General features: G+C 44.1%; 1 protein-coding gene across 1 annotated transcript in view; it reads right to left on the reverse strand.

The window, feature by feature from the left end:
* Positions 1-5,875: 5,875 nt before the first annotated feature.
* The window catches only part of ME3 (malic enzyme 3), a 125,931-nt gene continuing 112,750 nt past the window's right edge, over positions 5,876-19,056 (reverse strand). Inside the window, exons 10-15 of the mRNA XM_083362128.1 lie at positions 17,670-17,783; positions 14,729-14,834; positions 12,767-12,909; positions 10,735-10,908; positions 9,270-9,368; positions 5,876-7,890 (exon numbers count right to left, since the gene is read on the reverse strand). Of these exons, the coding sequence (XP_083218254.1) occupies positions 7,729-7,890; positions 9,270-9,368; positions 10,735-10,908; positions 12,767-12,909; positions 14,729-14,834; positions 17,670-17,783 (798 nt within the window). The 3' untranslated portion in view covers positions 5,876-7,728. The remainder of the gene's footprint in view (positions 7,891-9,269; positions 9,369-10,734; positions 10,909-12,766; positions 12,910-14,728; positions 14,835-17,669; positions 17,784-19,056) is intronic.

Consider the following 19,056-nt stretch of genomic DNA (forward strand, 5'->3'; position numbering starts at 1 on the left):
CTGACCTATACCATTACTTAGGAATTCTTTTGCTCTTGGCTGTGCAGCATTTCACTCTTATATTTCTGCAGTGATCTTGAGCTGGCTTGATAATCTTTCAAGGACATTGGAAAAGAACATTCAAGTTACAGGTAGTCCTTGACGTATGACAACAATTGAGCCCCAAATTTCTATTGCCAAGTGAGACAGCTGTTAAGTGAATTTTGCCCCATTTTACGACCTTTCTTGCCATGGTTGTTCAGTGAATTACTGCAGCTGTCAATAACACGGTTGTTAAATGAATCTGACTTTCCCATTGACATCGCTTGTCAGAAGGTTGCAAAAGGGGATCACATGAACCCGGGACAAAGTAATCATCACAAATATGAGTCAGTTGCCAAACATCTAAGTTTTGATCATGCATCAAGGGGATGCTGCGACAATTGTAAGTGCAAAAAATGGTCATAAGTCACGTTTTCAGTGTCCTCGTAAGTTGGAACAGTCGCTAAATGGATGTGTGTTCAAAAAATGAGGCAAGGGAAGGATCATGGTGGCATCTTAATTAAAAACAATAAAAATAGCACCCAGTTACCAGCTTAAACCTCACGAAGTTTCTGTATTTATGTGACAATATATAAAAACAATTTCAGTTGCATCAATAATTCTATACTATTTCGTTGCTATTTCCCTTGGGAAATGACTATTGCTTTGATGGTGGCCTCTGTCTTCAAACCTATTCATTTTTTAAAATCAAAATTCAGAACAAGCAAGATTAATGCGACCAATTTAATTTAGGTCTTTAGATAAATTCTGGGATGTAGAGTTGATTTGTCCCTTCCTTTGGGACACATGGCTGAGGGGTGATGACAAAGTTACAATGCTTTCCTACAGACTTTGTCCCTCTTTTTTCTACATCCCTTAAAGTGCTTGATAAATATAAAGTATGCAATTGCTCTAGGTATTAAATATGAAGAATAATAAGCAGCAGTTGCAAGTCTGGCAATAGCACTTAGACTTATATACCGCTTTGCAGTGCTCTACAGCCCTCTTTAAGTGGTTCACAAAGTCAACATATTGTTCCCAACAATCTGGGCCCTCATTTTATTGATCTCAGAAGGATGGAAGGCTGAGTCAACCTTGAACAAGTCGAACTCTAGACTCTGGGCAGAGTTGACCTGCAATATTGCTTTTAACCACTGCGCCACCAGAAGGGTTAAATATATTTAGTAAAAAGGATATTGCTTAATTTAGATTTTAAAGCTCAACAATGACTTCATTCTCACTGAGGTAAAGAAGGGAAAATCCCTGATATTTTGAGGTAAAAGACAAGATTAAGGTGGTAGCTGAAGATCAAGAGAAAACAAACTCAACCGTTTATGGAGGGAAATACGAGTTTAGTGCTCTCTCCATGTAGCCAATAAACCAAAGAGTAACATTGGGGAAAGGGTTTTCTGTTTTACAGGTAGTCCTCAACTTATGACCACAATGGGGACCAGAATTTCCGTTGCTAACCAAGGCGGTTGATAAATGAGTCGAACCCAATTGTACAACCTTTGTTGCCATGGCTGTTAAGTGGATCCAGCTTCCCCCACTGACTTAGCTTGTCAGAAGCCAGCTTGGAAGGTCTCAAATTCACATGACTCTTGGATGCTGCAACTGTTGTAAATATATTCTGGTTGTCAAACACCAGATTTTGATTATGTGACCGCAATGGTCATAAGTGTATGGACCAAGTCGTAAGTCACTTTTTCCAGACCCATTTAAATTCAAGTAGTCATCAAACGAATGGTTTATGGTTTGGTTTTTAAGAAGAGACCAGACAGCCATTTGTCTGAAATGGCATAGGGTTTCCTGAATGATCAGGGAGTTGGACTAGCTGACCTCCAAGGTCCCTTCTAACATCATCAACATCATCCATCTCAGTCAGCCAGATGTTCAGACTGGATTTGACATTTTTGTCTACCTATCGAGTCCTTATCAAGGACCTGGGATAGGCAGATGTGGATGTTTGATGGTATTACAGATATCGTCGCAGGATGGAAGCAGTTCCTAGTAAGGCTGCCTTTTGCAATTGACTAATGGCAAATTTGTCAATGCCAATGGTGTTCAAGTGGTGCTCGAGTTGTTTTGGGATTGCACCCAAGGTGCCTATTACTACTACTACTATCATCATCATCATCATCATCACCATACCTGTCAAGTCCTTACCAAGGACCTGGGATAGGCAGATGTGGATGTTTGATGGTATTACAGATATCGTCGCAGGATGGAAGCAGTTCCTAGTAAGGCTGCCTTTTGCAATTGACTAATGGTGAATTTGTCAATGCCAATGGTGTTCAAGTGGTGCTCCAGTTGTTTAGGGATTGCACCCTAGGAACCTATTACTATTATTATTGTTGTTGTAATTTGAGGACTACCTGTAACACAGCAACCAGTGTATTTTGCACTTTTCTCATTTGATACTGTCTCTTCCACAAATGTGATAGATACCACCACGTTTGCTTGCACACAACATACTGGGAAGCTTTACTAAATATGTGAAAGGGATCCTGTTGGGTCACAAGGTATCTAAAGCCTTCTGGCTACCATAGGAAAATAGAAAAACTCATTTTAGGGAAACAGCTTCTTCATCTTTTCTCATTAAAACTAAGAAACATCCCCGACTTGTATTTTTATCACTTGCATTTTAATTCTAGCAAAAATTGTTAATATAATTGCACCGGGGAAGCAAACACTTGCTGGGAATAACTGAGAAAGCAAAAAAAAAACAACACAAAATTTGGATGTTCACCTGTTCTGGTTTGTAAGAAAACTACCCTCTGTTCAAAATACCAATATCAGCAGTTGGTCTTGTCCCTACAATTTAGGCGAGGGATGAATATAATTATAATGCCATTGTGCATTAATTTCCTTAGCAAAGGGGCAATCATTTGGGTCCCTAGCATTTAAAGGTCAATCATTCATTTAGTGGCCGTTCAAAGTTAGAACATCCCTGAAGAGTGACTTATGTCCATTTTTCTCACTGGTGACGGTTGCCGCATCCCCGTGGCCACATGATCAAAATTCAGATGCTCAGCAATGGACTCCCATTTATGACGGTTGCGGGGTCCCGGGGTCATGCGATTGCCAATTGTGACTTTTCTAACGAGCAAAGTCAATGAGGGAACTTAACAGCTGCAGTGATTCACTTCACAGCTGTGGCAAGAAGTGTCATCAAATGGGGGCAAAACTCACAATAACTGTCTCGCTTAGCAACAGAAATGTTGGGCTTTATTCTGGTTGTGAGTCGAGGACTACTTATCTGTGGAGAGGGGAGTTACGGGAAAAGAAACAAAGCACACACAAACACAAATATCAGCAGCTGTTTGGCCAAATATTTGGCACCGTTCATAATAAGTCTTTCTAAGGATTTGGTAACCATAATTTCTTCCTAGAGATTCCAACAGGAGACAGATGCCATCACACAGCAGTTAGTCGTGAAGTATTGACTGAATCTACAGCCCATATTATACTACAGTCTTTTATAAGAGATGGGTCCCTGGATGGATTATTGTTTGTAAATTAAGAGCAGGTGACAATTTACTAAAATGGTTTATATTTGTAATGAAGGTTGGAAGCCACTCCTTTATATATTTCCTCCTTTTTTTCTTCTTATTTTTTTCTTTCCTTCTACACTCTCCATCATTTCTTTCCTTGCATTTTTTATCCTTTTATTTCTGAGTTAGCATCAGTTTTTATTACTGAAGATATAATCTTTAGTAAAATTAGTTAAAAAAACAACAACCACTGCAATGACGCCACTTAAACTCCACACTTTTAAGCGCATCAGATAAAGAGGGTGGGGCTTCATTTGCCCAACCCAGGATTCCCTCTGAACCTCTTTGACCACCCTAGGGACCAAATTCACATTTTAAGAACAAAGCGAGAACAAGTTGCTTGATGCAATTGAACCCCAGTGTTGTCCCCCCGCTGTTTTCTCAAACTATCTATCTCTGTTCTTTGATGAGAAAACAAGGCTGCAGACTTTAATAGCTGAAAACCCTGCTTTTTTTAAAAAAAAATCCATGAAATTGTTCTCCAAGAAAAGCATCCAGTTGTTTTTAGGACAAATCATAATAGAAGCAGACAATGACTCGGTGAATTTTGAACTTCCTGTGGTCTTTGATCACTTCCAGGAACAGGACAAAAATGGAAGACCGTTTGCAGGTTATAGTAGCTGCATGTGAAACTGCGAAGAAAAACAGTTCTTTTAAAACACCATGTCCAGGATGGTTAAATACAGGATACTAGCTAGATTTTAGGGACTTTGGGCCTGGTTCAGCAAGATCTGTTGAAAGGAATGACAATCAATTTTCGATGAATGACCAGTGGGGTGAAGCATTACCTGAGGAGGACTCAAAAGCTTTTAGCTTTGGCAGAAGTTATCTGCCATTTCTTTTCCTTTTTCAGGTTTCCCAACCGTCGCAACTTTAAGACACTTGGAATTCAACCCCCAGAATTCCATGAGTCCATGTGTGTTAAAGTTGCCAAGTTTGGGAAAACTTCTTCATAGGCATATTTTCTCTGATGGGGTCCAGCCAACCAGAGAACACATGGCGGCACTTTGGGCTAAGGGTGTACAGTACAAGGAGAGGCTAGACGTCCATCTGTCTGGGGGTGCCCTAATTTGGATTCCTGTATTGGTCAGGGTTTAGAGCCCCAAATGGCCTCTTCTATGATTTTAAATACAATACTCCCTTTTTATGGTTCTGTAATCCCATAATTCAGGGTAGAATCAGGGCGACTGGATGGAGCTGAGCATTTACTAGCCGGATGCCCTTCCTGACACCATGCAGAGTTCACAGCAGATATTTTTTTCTTTGAGCTCTAAGAGAGAAACATCTGCTAGCTACCTAGAATTGAACTCTTAGGAGGGGAGCATCTTCAACACTAGGCTACCACTAGGTTCATGATTTTAAATAAGGTAAAGGTAAAGTTTCCCCTGCACATGAGCGCTAGTCGTTTCCAACTCTAGGGGCCAGTGCTCATCTCCGTTTCAAAGCCAAAGAGCCAGCGCTTGTCTGAGGACGTCTCCGTGGTCATGTGGCCAGCATGACTGGACACCAAAGGCGCACAGAACGCTGTTACCTTCCCACTGCAGTGGTCCCTATTTTTCTACTTGCATTTTTACGTGCTTTCAAACTGCTAGGTTGGCAGAAGCTGGGACGAGTAACAGGCACTCACTCTGTTACGTGGCACTCGGGATTCAACCCAATAAACTGCCGACCTTCTGATCGACAAGCTCAGCGTCCTAACCCACTGAGCCACCGCGTCCCTTTGCTTTTAAATACAATACCATTAAAGCGAGAGAGAGAGAGAGAGAGAGAGAGAGAGAGAGAGAGAGAGAGAGAGAGAGAGAGAGAATAGTCCCTGAGATTACAATGTCTGGGTTGTGTTTGATGGCGAGGCATGTGAATTAACAGATGACTATTTTTCCCCCCAAGGCATAGTAGTGATCGTCTTATGATTTAAGCTTAGGACACATCTAAAGGAACTTCTGCAGGACCTTCTCTAATCCACATCCTCTGGGTTCCCTTGCCACCAAAATAAAATACAAACGTTGCAATTTGGAGCAAGGCTTTGCCTTCTCTTCCTCAACGCTCGAGGTTGAAATTGCAGTTCATCTTTTATTAGAAAAGCTACATCCGTTTCTTTACGACTGGGTGAAGCCAGGATCATCCTTAATGGGAAGGTCTGAAGACTAGCTTAAAATCCCCACTCCTAACTCTATCCTAAGCTCTAACCAGAACCCTTCAGATACTTCTATTTCTACAGAACAGGCCTGAAAAAAAAGCTATAATCTATAGCAGTGTTTCCCAATCTTGCCAATTTTAAGAAGCGTGGACTTCAATTCCCAGAATTCCCCAGCCATCAAGGATGGCTGGGGAATTCTGGGAATTGAAGTCCACATATCTTAAAGTCGTCAAGGTTGGGAAACACCGGTCTACAGTCACCATCAAAGCCCCGTTTTAATTGTATTAGCTACAGATGGTCCTCAACCTACGACTATTCATTCATTCAGCAACTGTTTGAAGTTTGAACAGCACTGAGTGAATGATGGCTGTGACTGGTCCTTGGGATGCTGGTTGTGCCAGGATCTCCACAGTCACACGATCACGATTTGGGCCCTTGGCAACCAGTTTGCACTTACAACCGGTTGCAGAGCACACAATCATATGATTGCCATTTGGAACCTTCCCCTGCTGGCTTTCCCAGGAAGTCAGTGGGGAAGCCAACAGGGAAGGTTGCCAATTGCTGGGTTACGTTTCCTTGACTGATGCATCCTTCCCACATCCCTTCTACCTCCCTCTACTCAGCACAAGCCTCTCACCTGCCTGCTGGCCCAGGACTTACAATTCCCCGCCAGCTTCCCAACTGACTTTGGTTGTGGGGAACTGGCAGGAAGATGCCTCATCTAACAACTGTGGGATTTGGTTGACAAAGGCAACAAGGACTCCAGGGATTGCTGTTGCTAAACTATGAGGTCTTGTTTTAACGAAAGAAAGAACTGTCCCCATTGCCGTTGTAAGCTGAGGATTACCTGTATTCAAACTGGAGCATGAAATGGTCAGCCATATTTTGTTTGATGTCGCACGAATCCACCTTATGCTATTATTATCTTTCGGCATATTGTGCAAACTACACACCTGGGGTACTTGAGTAAACCGGGACTTAATTAACTGGATATACGTATTGTTGTGACCATACACTTGGAGTGCTTCTTGAGTTACTCTATGCGGCCAACCAAAACATAGGGAGTTTGGTAGAACTTTCATTGTTATATGGTAACAGGACGTTACATAAGCTGGTTAGAGAAATATCAGTTATCTGGAAACTTTTCAGTAAATTGGGCTAGTGGGAACTCTGCGTAAATACTAATACCACCCTACACATCTCTAATGAGGATCAGGGTTAGGATCAGGGCCCCAATGATAGTTGCTAAGACCGGTAGAAGCCATGCAGAACTCTGGGCAAGAAGTCACTTCTGAACTGTATGTCATGGTTGTTCCATGGGTATTTTGAAACAGTTGCATTCTCCTAAACCAGGGGTAGGCAAACTGGGCTCTTTTATGACTCGTGGACTTCAACTCCCAGAATTCCTGAGCCAGCCAGGTTGAGGGAAAAGGGAGAGGTTTCTAAGCTGAGTCACGCTGGCTCAGGAATTCTGGGAGTTGAAATCCACGAGTCATAAAAGAGCCAAGGTTGCCTACCCCTGTCCTAAACCCATGGATGGTAACCTTTACTGTGAAAGGCCATAGCAATTGCACCAGTTTAATAGGTATGCTTTGGGATGAAGCATTTTCTATAAACTCTGGAGAAATTCTTAATCCAGCTTTCATCGTCCTGGAAGTGAACCATGCTGACAGGGAATTTGGAGAGCTGAATTTCTAATACATTTGGAAAAGACCCAATAAGGGAAGGTCAGTTTCACTTCTGAAAAGAGATTCAAGAATATTGGAACTTGGTAAACTTCAACTAATCACAACAATTCATTGGGTGCTGGTGGCCTAATTGGTCCTCGTTTACTCTGTATGATTTCCGGCTCAGATTTTTTTTTAAAGGAAGCTGCTCATAGAAAGGATGGGTACTTGCTCTTCTCTCAATTTATAACTGAAGATCCAACAAGCCTGAAGGTCAAGACACTTTAGCATCTTAAGGTTCACAGCCACTTGAAGATTCCCTCTTGCCTGCCTTCACAAAAGAGAAGAATTAAATATTTTGAGTCTTCATGGCTTCCTCTGGCCACTGGTAACTATCAATAATGAAGGAATCATAGTCAGGGCTGTAAACGAGGGATTTCACAAATGCTTCTTTGTCCTCTGGCTCTGGATACCAGGAGGCCAAGTTGTGTTTATAGGCGTAGTCAACCACCTAGGAACAAGAGACAGAAGAAAAACAAAAAACATTGGACAAAGCCATTTATTCCAACTAGATGCCATCTAGATTAGAATTCCCCAACCTTTCCGGGTTGGCAGCCCGGGGCAGGGGAGGGGCAGACGCGTGCGCATGCACGCATGCCCACATGAGTGCCCTTTGCTCACGCAAGTGAGGCCGAGAGCACCTGTGATGCTCGCGCAATTGGGGCTGCGGGAGCCTGCGACGCTTACGTGAGTGGGGCCCCGAGCACCCGTGACCCTCACGTGAGTGGGGCCGTGCGCACACGTGCATGCGCCAGCCAAACATTCATGTGACCTGGTTGCGAACAGGCCACAGACCGGCAGTGGCCCACAGGTTGGGGACCTCTGATCTAGGTCACTGGTTCTAAACGTTTTCTTCAACACAGACCCTCTTTAAATAACTTTTGTGGAATACCAAGACTTAAGATTCAAATCATAACATTTCTTTAAGCTTTCGTGGACCCCCTGTGACAACATCACACACACACACACACACACACACACCGGTGTCTACACATCACAGTTTGAGAACCACTGATCTAGATCAGAGGTCCCCAACCTTTTGGACACCAGGGACTGGTTCTGTGGAGAGAAGTTTTTCCACGGACTGGAAGGTGTGTGGTTTTGTGTGCTGCCTGCATCCCACAGCTGAGGCTTTGCTTGTTTGTGTGGACCGGTTGTTGCCATGCCGCAGACTGGTACTGGTCCGCGGACTGGGGGTTGGGGACCCCTGACCTAGATAACTCCCAGCCTCCAAAGCCAACCACGCTATGATAGGTATTGCAGACGACGTAGCCATTTTGTGACTTGCTCTATGGATGTCACTTAGCAACCATTTGAAATTATAACAAACGTAACTTGGGGCTACTTTTGACCCGCATTTGAAGATCAAACTGCTCCCTCCCCTTGCTCACGTGACTGAACTTCAGGCGCTCGGTAACACAATTGCATTTACGGCCATTTGCAGCATCGCATGGTCACGCGGCTGCATTTTACGACAGTTTTGCCCCAAAATGTACTTCCAGTTTTGGGCAAAACTGTGGCCATAACGAACGACTGGTTTGCTTAACAATTGTGGCATTGCTCAACTGATGCGGCGGCCACTTTACCACCACAACGTCATAAAGTTGTCTGTCATGTGACTGACTCATTTTATGACTTTCAACCATGATGTGAAGGCTCCATTTTGGTCCTACGTCGAGGACTACCTACGAAATAGATTTCTTTTGTTTAGTGACATTTAGCCGGAGGCTGAAACATTCATTGTTTCAAAACAGAGAGGAAACAGGAGTTTGTTTTTCAAGAGCAGGAACTTAAATCTCTCATACCAAGGAACCTCACGAAAGGTCTTACTTTAACGGCAATTTTGAAGGACACGTCTCGAATGCAGCTCAAAGGGGGATAGAGTCTCCCTTCGTCCAGATGTTCCTGTGTAACCTCTTCTGCAATGGCCTAGGAGAGAAGAAAGACAGTGTGCATCACATTAGGAAATGTTTTGCAACAGGGACCATCTCCTCTCTTTGTGTATCTAGTAGTACTTAACCTAAGGCAGTGACGGCGAACCTTTTAGAGACCGAGTGCCCAAACTGCAACCCAAAACCCACTTATGTATCCTCGGGTGCCGGGTGGGCGTGGCCCTTTGGGTGGGTGTGGCCCATTGGGTGGGCGTGGCCCATTGGGTGGGTGTGGCCCATTGGGTGGGCCTGGCTGCAGTGGTAACGACAGACTGGGTGGGACTAAAAAGTTCAATCAATCAATTCCAACTTTGCGAGATTTTTTTTTCCCCCGCGAGAAGTTGAAATTGCTTGATTGAACCTTTCTTTTTTTTTTTTTTGCAAATGGCGCAGGCCAAAAGCGAAAAGGTTTTATAAAACTCAGCTGAAGGCCTAGGACTGGGGCGAGGGCGCGCGCAGCAACAGAGAGGGCTCTGCGTGCCACCTGTGGCACGCGTGCCATAGGTTCGCCACCACGGACCTAAGGCATCACAAGTGTCTAGATTCTAGCTCTTCCTAGGGAAGTTGGCTTATTCCAAGTCTGACTGTTGTTTCATCTACCCTACATGCAGGGAGTCCTCGACCATAACTGAGCCCAAAATTTCTGTTGTAAAGTGAGACATTTGGTAGCTGAGTTTTGCTCCATTTTGTGACTTTTCTTGCCACAGCTGCATGCGCTCCCCTGCCACTTCTGTGGGCCAGTTCTAGAATGGGGCGCAGCCTGGTTAGTGGACCGTGGCCTGAGACTTGGGGACCCCTGGCTTATCATATTTAACAATCCACCACTTTAAAATCCCATAACCCCCACCCCCTACCCCCATGGCAACAACACAATAGCAATAGCACTTAGACTTGTATTCCGCTTCACAGTGCTTTACAGCCCTCTCTAAATGGTTTACATTGTCAGCATATTGTCCCCAACAATCTGGGTCCTCATTTTGCTGACCTCGAAGGAATGGAAGGCTGAGTCAACCCTTGAGTCCCATCAGAATCGAACTGCCAAACTGCAGGCAGCCGGCAGTCAGCAGAAATAGAACTGCAGTACTGCATTCTAACCACTGCAGCACTACAGCTCAATCAATCAGATCAACCATTTCATTGGCTCCGTCTTCTCAGGCCCACAGACAAAACCAGTATATCCAAAAAGCAACACGGTGGAGGCCAACCATACTTCAGGGAGAATGACATTCCAAAGGGAAGGGGCCGCCACCGAGAAGGCCTTTTTTTGTGGTTTCACCAGATGTACCTCCCCAATCGATGGGACCCATGACCTACCCTCTCCTTGGAAGTAAAATGATAGTTAAGTGGAACATAAGAGCACAAACCTCCGCTGTGGTGAGAAAGATTTCCTCGGTGATGTGACGGACTCCACAGGCGATGACTCCTAGAGCAACTCCGGGGAAAACGTAGGCGTTGTTTCCTTGACCAGGGAAGAAGATCCGTCCATCGGAGAGGGTTACCTTCGGAAACGGGCTCCCACTGGCGAATATGGCCCGGCCCTATCCAAAGAAATGCAAGATAGAAGTCCAGGCCCCGTCTGATAAGAAGTCAAGGTATTTTGTTTTATTATTTTATTTTATTTTATTATTCTATTTTGTTTTATTATTTATTTTTTACTTTATTTTATTATTTTACTTTATTTTATTATTTTACGTTATTTTATTTATTTTATTTTATTATTTTATCATTTTATTTTTTATTTTTTATTTTTCTTTTAATTTTATTTTACTATTTTATTTTATTATTTTGTTATTTTATTTTAATTATTTATTTTATTTCATTTATTTTATTATTTTTTATTTATTTTAATTTTAATTTAATTTAATTATTTTATTTTATCTTACTTTTTATTTTATTTAAGGTAAAAGTAAAGGTAAAGGTTCCCCCGCACATGCGTGCTAGTCGTTTCCGACTCTAGGGGCCGGTGCTCATCTCCGTTTCAAAGCCGAAGAGCCAGCGCTTGTCCGAGGACGTCTCCGTGGTCATGTGGCCGGCATGACTAGACGCCAAAGGCGCACGGAACGCTGTTCCCACCGTAGTGGTCCCTATTTTTCTACTTGCATTTTTACGTGCTTTCGAACTGCTAGGTTGGCAGAAGCTGGGACGCGTAACAGGCGCTCACTCTGTTACGCGGCACTCGGGATTCGACCCGCCAAACTGCCGACCATCTGATTGACAGGCTCAGCGTCCTAACCCACTGAGCCACTGCGTTCCTTATTTTTATTTAGCGTATGGCAAAGGAGGTGAATGGAACAGGGAAAAAGGAAGACAAGGAACAGGTGCAAAAGGCTGCAATGTTAAAAGACGTCAGACGTGAAACAGCTGATTGAAGTGAGTGGAAATCTTCTGATGCTTTTTGTTTTTCAACCATTCCAGCAATGTTTTAAGCTCCCAAAAGCTCCAAATGCTGGCTTGGAAGTCTCCATTCTGAGTTTGGCTGTTCCAAGCATGATGTGTTTCATATCTGACAGGTTCCACCTGAGAGACAAGCTTGTCCTCAAACAGTGGCCTCCTCAGTAGAAAAGTTGCCTACAGGTGATCCCTGACTTAGGACTGGCCACTTAGCAACCGTTGAAAGTTAGGATGGGCCCTGAAAAAGATACTGACTACTCTGATCTGAAGTCCCAATGGCTGAGACCACCCGCCTGCAGTCACGTGATGTCATTTCGGTAACGGGCTCCCCTTTACTGCCATTTGCAGCATCCCGTGGTCACATGACCACAAAGTACAGGCAGTCCACGACTTACGACCACAATTGAGCCCAAAATTTCTGTTGGTAAGTGAAACATTTGTTATGTGAGTTTTGCCCCATTTTAGGACCTTCCTTGCCATAGCTGTTAAGTGAATCACTGCAGTTGTTAAGTTAGTAACCTGATTGTTAAGTGAATCTGCCTTCCCCATTGACCGTGCTCATCAGAAGGTCGCAAAAGTGGATCACGTGACCCCGGGAGACACTGCAGCCGTCATAAATATGAACTAGGCGCCAAGCTTCTGAATTTTGATCATGTGACCATGGGGAGGTGGCAATGGCTGCAAGTGTGACAAACGGTAATAAGTGACTTTTTCCCCGGGCCGTTGTAATTTCGAATAGTCACTAAATGAACTGTTGCAAGTCGAGGACTACCTGTATAATATTTTTGCCAGGAACTTGCGTTAACTTTACGTTTCTTTTAAAAAAAACCCACAATGACCCTGGCATTTGCTTATTGCACGTTGCACAAAATGTCACAAAATTGGGTACGGTCACACGATGATCCACTTAATGACACCTCAACCTAGGACCGCAATTGTTGGCTCAATTACAGTCGCAAGCGGAGGACTCTCTGTAGTCGGAAGCTTAGACAAGAACCGTCTTACGTCTGTCAAGCGGTAACAATCTTCGGCCGTACATTCTGCTTTGCTCGTTGGGTTGCTGAGGGCAAACACAATGGGCTTCTCGTTGAAGGTCCCCATGTCCTTCAAAATCTGGTGAGTGAAGGCACCTGCCACGGCGGCCACACCTGCACGGTTTTTTTTAAAAAAAGAAAGAGAACAAACGGAAGAAAATAAGAGTTGGATGGAAATTAATTGACCAGCTCAAGGCTGACTCAGCCTTCCATCCTTCCGAGGTCAGTAAAACGAGGACCCAGATTGTTGGGGGCAAATATGCGGACTCTGTAAACCGCTTAGAGAGAGCTGAAAAGCACTGTGTGAAGCGGTATAGAAGTCTTAAGTACAATTGCTATTTCTTTCTTTTTCTTTCTTTCTTCTCCCTCCCCCCTCTCTCTCCCTCCCTCCCTCCCTTCCTTCCTTCCCTCCCTCTGCCAGAGTAGTTAGAATGGAGCATTGCAGGCTAATTCTGCCAACTGCCAGGAGTTCGATTCTGATCAGCTCAAGGCTGACTCAGACTTCCATCCTTCCGAGGTCAGTAAAACGAGGACTCAGATTGATGGGGGCAAATATGCTGACTCTGTGAACTGCTTAGAGAGGGCTGTAAAGCATCGTGAAGTGGTACATACGACTAAGTGCTATTGCTAATTTCTCTGTACACTTTACCTGAGAACTGAATGTACCTGTTTTCTCGGTTCACACAAATGCTGAAGGAAAAGCTAAGCAAACAGGTTGGATCTGTGCGATCAATCAGGCCATAAAAACCTCACGCCAATTAAGCATGCTTTTAGAACATGATGTGATGTCCCAACCTGCTTAAGTGTTTTGCTATTTGCCTCCCGCCTTGATTAGTTTTACAAATTACTCAAGGTGGTGGACATATGCAACACATCTTCTTCCTACTATTTTCCCCACAGTGAGTTCTAGTTCTGCCTAAGCCATGAAAGCTGGCTGGGTGATTTTGTGCCAGTCACCAGGAGACTTTGTGAGTTGTAGTCCCACCTTAGCCATAAAAAAACAATGAAGTGACTTTGGGCCAATCATCAGGAGTTCTAGTCCTGCCTTAGGATGGAAGTCAGCTGGGTGACTTTGGGCCAATCACCGGGAGACAGTGAGTTCTAGTCCTGCCTTAGGATGGAAGTCAGCTGGGTGACTTTGGGCCAATCACTGGGAGACAGTGAGTTCTAGTCCTGCCTTAGGATGGAAGTCAGCTGGGTGACTTTGGGCCAATCACCAGGAGACAGTGAGTTCTAGTCCTGCCTTAGGATGGAAGTCAGCTGGGTGACTTTGGGCCAATCACTGGGAGACAGAGAGTTCTAGTCCTGCCTTAGGATGGAAGTCAGCTGGGTGACTTTGGGTCAATCACCGGGAGACAGTGAGTTCTAGTCCTGCCTTAGGATGGAAGTCAGCTGGGTGACTTTGGGCCAATCACCGGGAGACAGTGAGTTCTAGTCCTGCCTTAGGATGGAAGTCAGCTGGGTGACTTTGGGCCAATCACTGGGAGACAGAGAGTTCTAGTCCTGCCTTAGGATGGAAGTCAGCTGGGTGACTTTGGGCCAATCACTGGGAGACAGTGAGTTCTAGTCCTGCCTTAGGATGGAAGTCAGCTGGGTGACTTTGGGCCAATCACTGGGAGACAGTGAGTTCTAGTCCTGCCTTAGGATGGAAGTCAGCTGGGTGACTTTGGGCCAATCATGCTCTCTCATCTCAACTCATCACACAAGGTTGTAGGAAAGAAAAAAATAGGAGGATGAAGGTGTATTAGGTATATTCACCGCCTTGAGATATTTCTGTAGTAACAAAGGTAGGATTAAAAAATGCGATAAATAATAATAAACAAATTATTAACAAATTATAAATATATAAGTAAGTAATTGCAGCATGAAAGTGAGAGTCAACAGGAAGGCAAGGAGAACAGAAAGAATTCTACAAGGAAACGAGAACAGTTACCAATAATAGCTGTCGGTTTTATTGTCCGCACCACTTCCTCCAGTGTCTTCACAGTGGGATGGTCATGAGCAAACATCTCCTTCTCGTGGTTCAGGTGGCTTCTGCCCTGGGAAACAAGAAAAGCACAGGCAAACATTTTTCCAAGTTAAAAAAGAAAAAAGAAAAAAAGACTGGAGCAAGCCATTTTTCCAGCATTGTGGATCTACGAGGATTAGATATATGAAAGACTTGCTCTCCGTGGTTACTCAACAAAACCCGGCCAAACTCATTCTTCTTGGAGAGTCACCAAACCTGAACATTTCCAGAGAGGCAGCTGATCATTCATTTAATAGGCTGTCTTGGTGGCCATAGCAAAAAGAAAGTCTGAATCATTTTTTTAAAAAAAATGGTGAGCTATTTTTATATTTATGGAATATCTCATTCTATTTTTTAAAATATTGTTACTCACACCAGCTCTTAGTATTAGAGAGGGAAGGGGTAAGAAATCTGATCCCATAATCCTTGTCTCACTCAGAAGCTTGTGGGATCTGGACGCAAATTTTCCAAAGAGCTTGAAAGATGGGGTTCTGAGGGTGGCCACAGTAAATTCTTCACTCAACACTAAATTCTCACAATCCAGAGATCGCAATTTTAGTAATGCCATTTGTGACTTTCTTCTGCTGGCTTCTGACAATGTAGGTCAATGCAAGAATAGAATAGAATAGAATAGAATAGAATAGAATAGAATAGAATAGAATAGAATAGAATAGAATAGAATAGAATAGAATAGAATAGAATAGAATAGAATAGAATATAGAATAGAATAGAATAGAATAGAATAGAATAGAATATAGAATAGAATATAGAATAGAATAGAATAGAATAGAATAGAATAGAATAGAATAGAATAGAACAGAATAGAATAGCAAATAGAGAATGGAATGGAACAGAATGGAGTGGAATGGATAATAATAGAGTTGGGACCTCAGAGGTCTTCTAATCCATCCCCCTGCTCAAGCATGAGACCCTACATCATTTCAGACAAATGGTTCCCTTTTTGAAATCCTTCAGTGATACAGCATCCACAACTTCTGACAGCAAGCTCTTCCACTGATTCCTTGTTCTTAACTGTCAGGAAATTTCTCCTTAGTTCTAGGTTGATTCTCTCCCATCCGTTGTTTCTCATCTTGCCTTTCAGAGCTTTGGAAAATAGTTTGACCCCCCTCGTCTTTGTAAGAGCCCCTCAAATATTGGAACAGTGCTATCATGTCCTCCCTAGTCCTTTTTGTTAAGACTAGCTAGGCATACCCAATTCCTGGAACTATTTTAGCGTCCAGGCCCCCCCTAATCATTTCATGTGAAGTGATAGTACAGCTTTATATTGACCTGGTGAGACCACACTTGGTATATACTGTGTCCAGTTCTGGTTGCCATAATACAGAAAAGATCTGGCAACTCTAAAAATAGTGCAGAAAAGAGCAGCAAAGATAATAAAGGGTCTTAGAGGCTAAGCCACATGAGGAACGATTGAGGGAACTTGGTATGTCTAGTCCAGGGGTCAGCAACCTGAAACAGTGAAAGAGCCACTCGGAACCGGTTCCCTCACAAAAGGAAAAACTGGGAGCCGTAAAAAATGTGTGCACATGCGCGTACATGTGTGCATGCACAGAACAGGGTTTGAAGAGTGGAGCCAAGGCAAGATATGCACCTACCCTGCATATTTGAATTGATTGGTTGAACTTTTTTAGTCCCACTTTTTTTTTTTGGACTGCACATGGCAGAGGACTGGGAGCCGCAGGAGATGGCTGAAAGAGCCGCATGTGGCTCCGGAGCCGCGGGTTGCAGACCTGTGGTCTAGTCTAATAAAGAGAAGGACTAGGGGTGATATGATAACAGTCTTCCAGTTGTGGGGCTGTCACAGAGAAGAGGGGGTTCAACTTATTTTCCAAAGCATCTGAGGGCAGGGCAAGAAGCAACGGATGGACATTTATGATGAAGAAATCCAATTTAGGAAACATTTCTTGACAGTGAGAACATTAACCAGTGGAATGGCTTGCCTCTGGAAGTTAAGAGTGCTCCATCACTGGAGCTTTTTAAGAAGAGACTGGACAACCACTTGTCCACCCTCTTGAGCAGGGGTGGATTATAAGACCTCCAAGGTCCCTTCCAATTCATATATTCCGTGTTCTAATGGGGAAGCCGGCAAGAGGTTACAAATGGGCATCAGATGTCTGCAGGATGCAGCGTCCCTGCAAAATGTGTCTGACGATGGCACCTGGACTAGCAGAACTGCCATCCTAAGATGCCACAGTCATGTGACATTGTGTCTTAGGACTGCATCGCTTAGCAACAGATTTACCAATCCCAATTACAAATGCTGCAGCATGCCTGGAATCCCTGTGGTGTTTGTTTTAAAGGGGCCGACTCTAGAAAGAGTGCAGAGAAGAGCAACAAAGGTGATCAGGGGACTGGAGGCTAAAACCTATAAGGAACGGTAGCTGGAATTGGGTATGTCTGGTTTAATGAAGAGAAGGACAAGGGGGGGACATGATAGCAGTCTTGCAATATCTCAGGGGTTGCCCCAAAGAAGAGGGATTCAAGCTATTCTCCAAAGCACCTGAAGGCAGGCCAAGAAGCAATGGATGGAAACTAGTCAAGGAGAGAAGCAACCTAGAACTAAGGAGAAACTTCCTGACAGTTAGAACAATTAACCAGTGGAACAACCTGCCTCCAGAAGCGGTGAATGCTCCAACACTGGAAGCTTTTAAGAAGAGATTGGACAGCCATTTGTCCGAAATGGTATAGGGTTTCCTGCCTATACCCCCAGCAGGGGGCTGGGCTAGATGACCTCCAAGGTCCCTTCCAACTTTGTTGTTGATTGTTGGTTGTTGGTTGTTGTTGTTGTTGTTATTATTATTATTATTATTATTATTATTATTATTATTATTGTTATTGTTATTACCTTGACGATGAGTCCTTTCGAGTCCACCATCCAGATTTTCTTAACAGCTTCTTCTCTGGGAATTCCTTCTTTCTCAAGTGCCATAACTATGAGGTGGGCAATACCCAAAGCAGCCTGCAAAGAAGTGAAAAGTCAATTGATTATTTCCTTATAACAGGAGGAATGAACAAGTAGGACCACTCAGGGTTACCTGAGCAGTGCAAAGGGGTGTGGAGCCTTTTTGGCTGCAGGATCTTTTCTGCCCTGTGTCCCTTCACTGTTTTTTGGGGATGGGTTTGTGCTGTCTGCATCTCAAACTGAAGCGCAAATGGTTTGGAGATATAGACCAAGGCTTTTCAACCAGTGGTACGGGTACCACCTGTGGTACATTGGCATTTGGCAGGTGGTGTGTGACCATCCTAGAAAAGTGGTAGTGGGGGAGGGGAAAGAGCTGAACCGGTGGCAGCACCGCACAAGCCTGAGCGAGAGATGGCTGGAGCTGCAGGGCTGTCAGGGCTCAGCAGAAGCGCCAGGATCAGCGCCAGGCTCCAGCTGGAGCTCGGCACTGATCCCGGCGCGTCTGCTGAGCCCAGAAGAAGCGCCAATCAGCTGGAATGTTGCAGCATCTCCAGGGTCTTCTGATTTACATTCAGATGCTTGGCAACTGATTCATATTTATGACAGTCACAGTGTCCCAGGGTCATGTGGAGTGACCAAACCTGCAGAGGGTGGGGGGAATAAAAACCAAACACACACCTCCACCCCACCCCTGCTGCCAATCCTCAACAGAAATGCTCACAACAACGAAAACCTCGGACAGGAGGAAGAGTGCTGCTAGGCGGGCAGGCAGGTGTCTTGCTCGGCTGTGGCTTGAGGGGCACTTTTTTCAGTGCCATTGTCACTTCAAACAGTCACTAAGCGAACTGTTGTAAGTTGAGGACTACCTGTACTTCATCACTTTTTCCTTTTTTTTTTTGGTCATCTAGTTTTTGACACCTTGCTAGGTGACTGGTGGTACTCGGATGTTGCCATATCCTAAAAGTGGTACAATGGGTGAAAAGGTCGAAAAGTCCTGAGATAGACAACACAGACTCATCCCCCACTGCCTGTGTGGCTGTCTTCAACAGAGAAGGGACACAGGCCAGAAAACGTCCTGCAGCCATGAAGGCTCCACCCCCATTTGCGCTGCTCAGGTGATCCTGAGGTAAACCTCCAAGGGGCCTCAATGACTCTCTGAAAGAATGCAAATGACCGGCTGCTAGCAAGGAATATAAATCTTCCCATTCCCCAGTCAGAGCTGAAGAAGCATCTTGGACGAGAAGCAAAATGTCTTCAAAGCCAAACAAGTTACAACAGCACTGGAAAAAAAGTGACTTCTGACCGTTTTTCACACTTACAACTATCGCCG

This window comes from Vipera ursinii, assembly GCF_947247035.1.
Source record: "Vipera ursinii genome assembly, chromosome: 4".
In the NCBI taxonomy this organism is placed as follows: Eukaryota; Metazoa; Chordata; class Lepidosauria; order Squamata; family Viperidae; genus Vipera; species Vipera ursinii.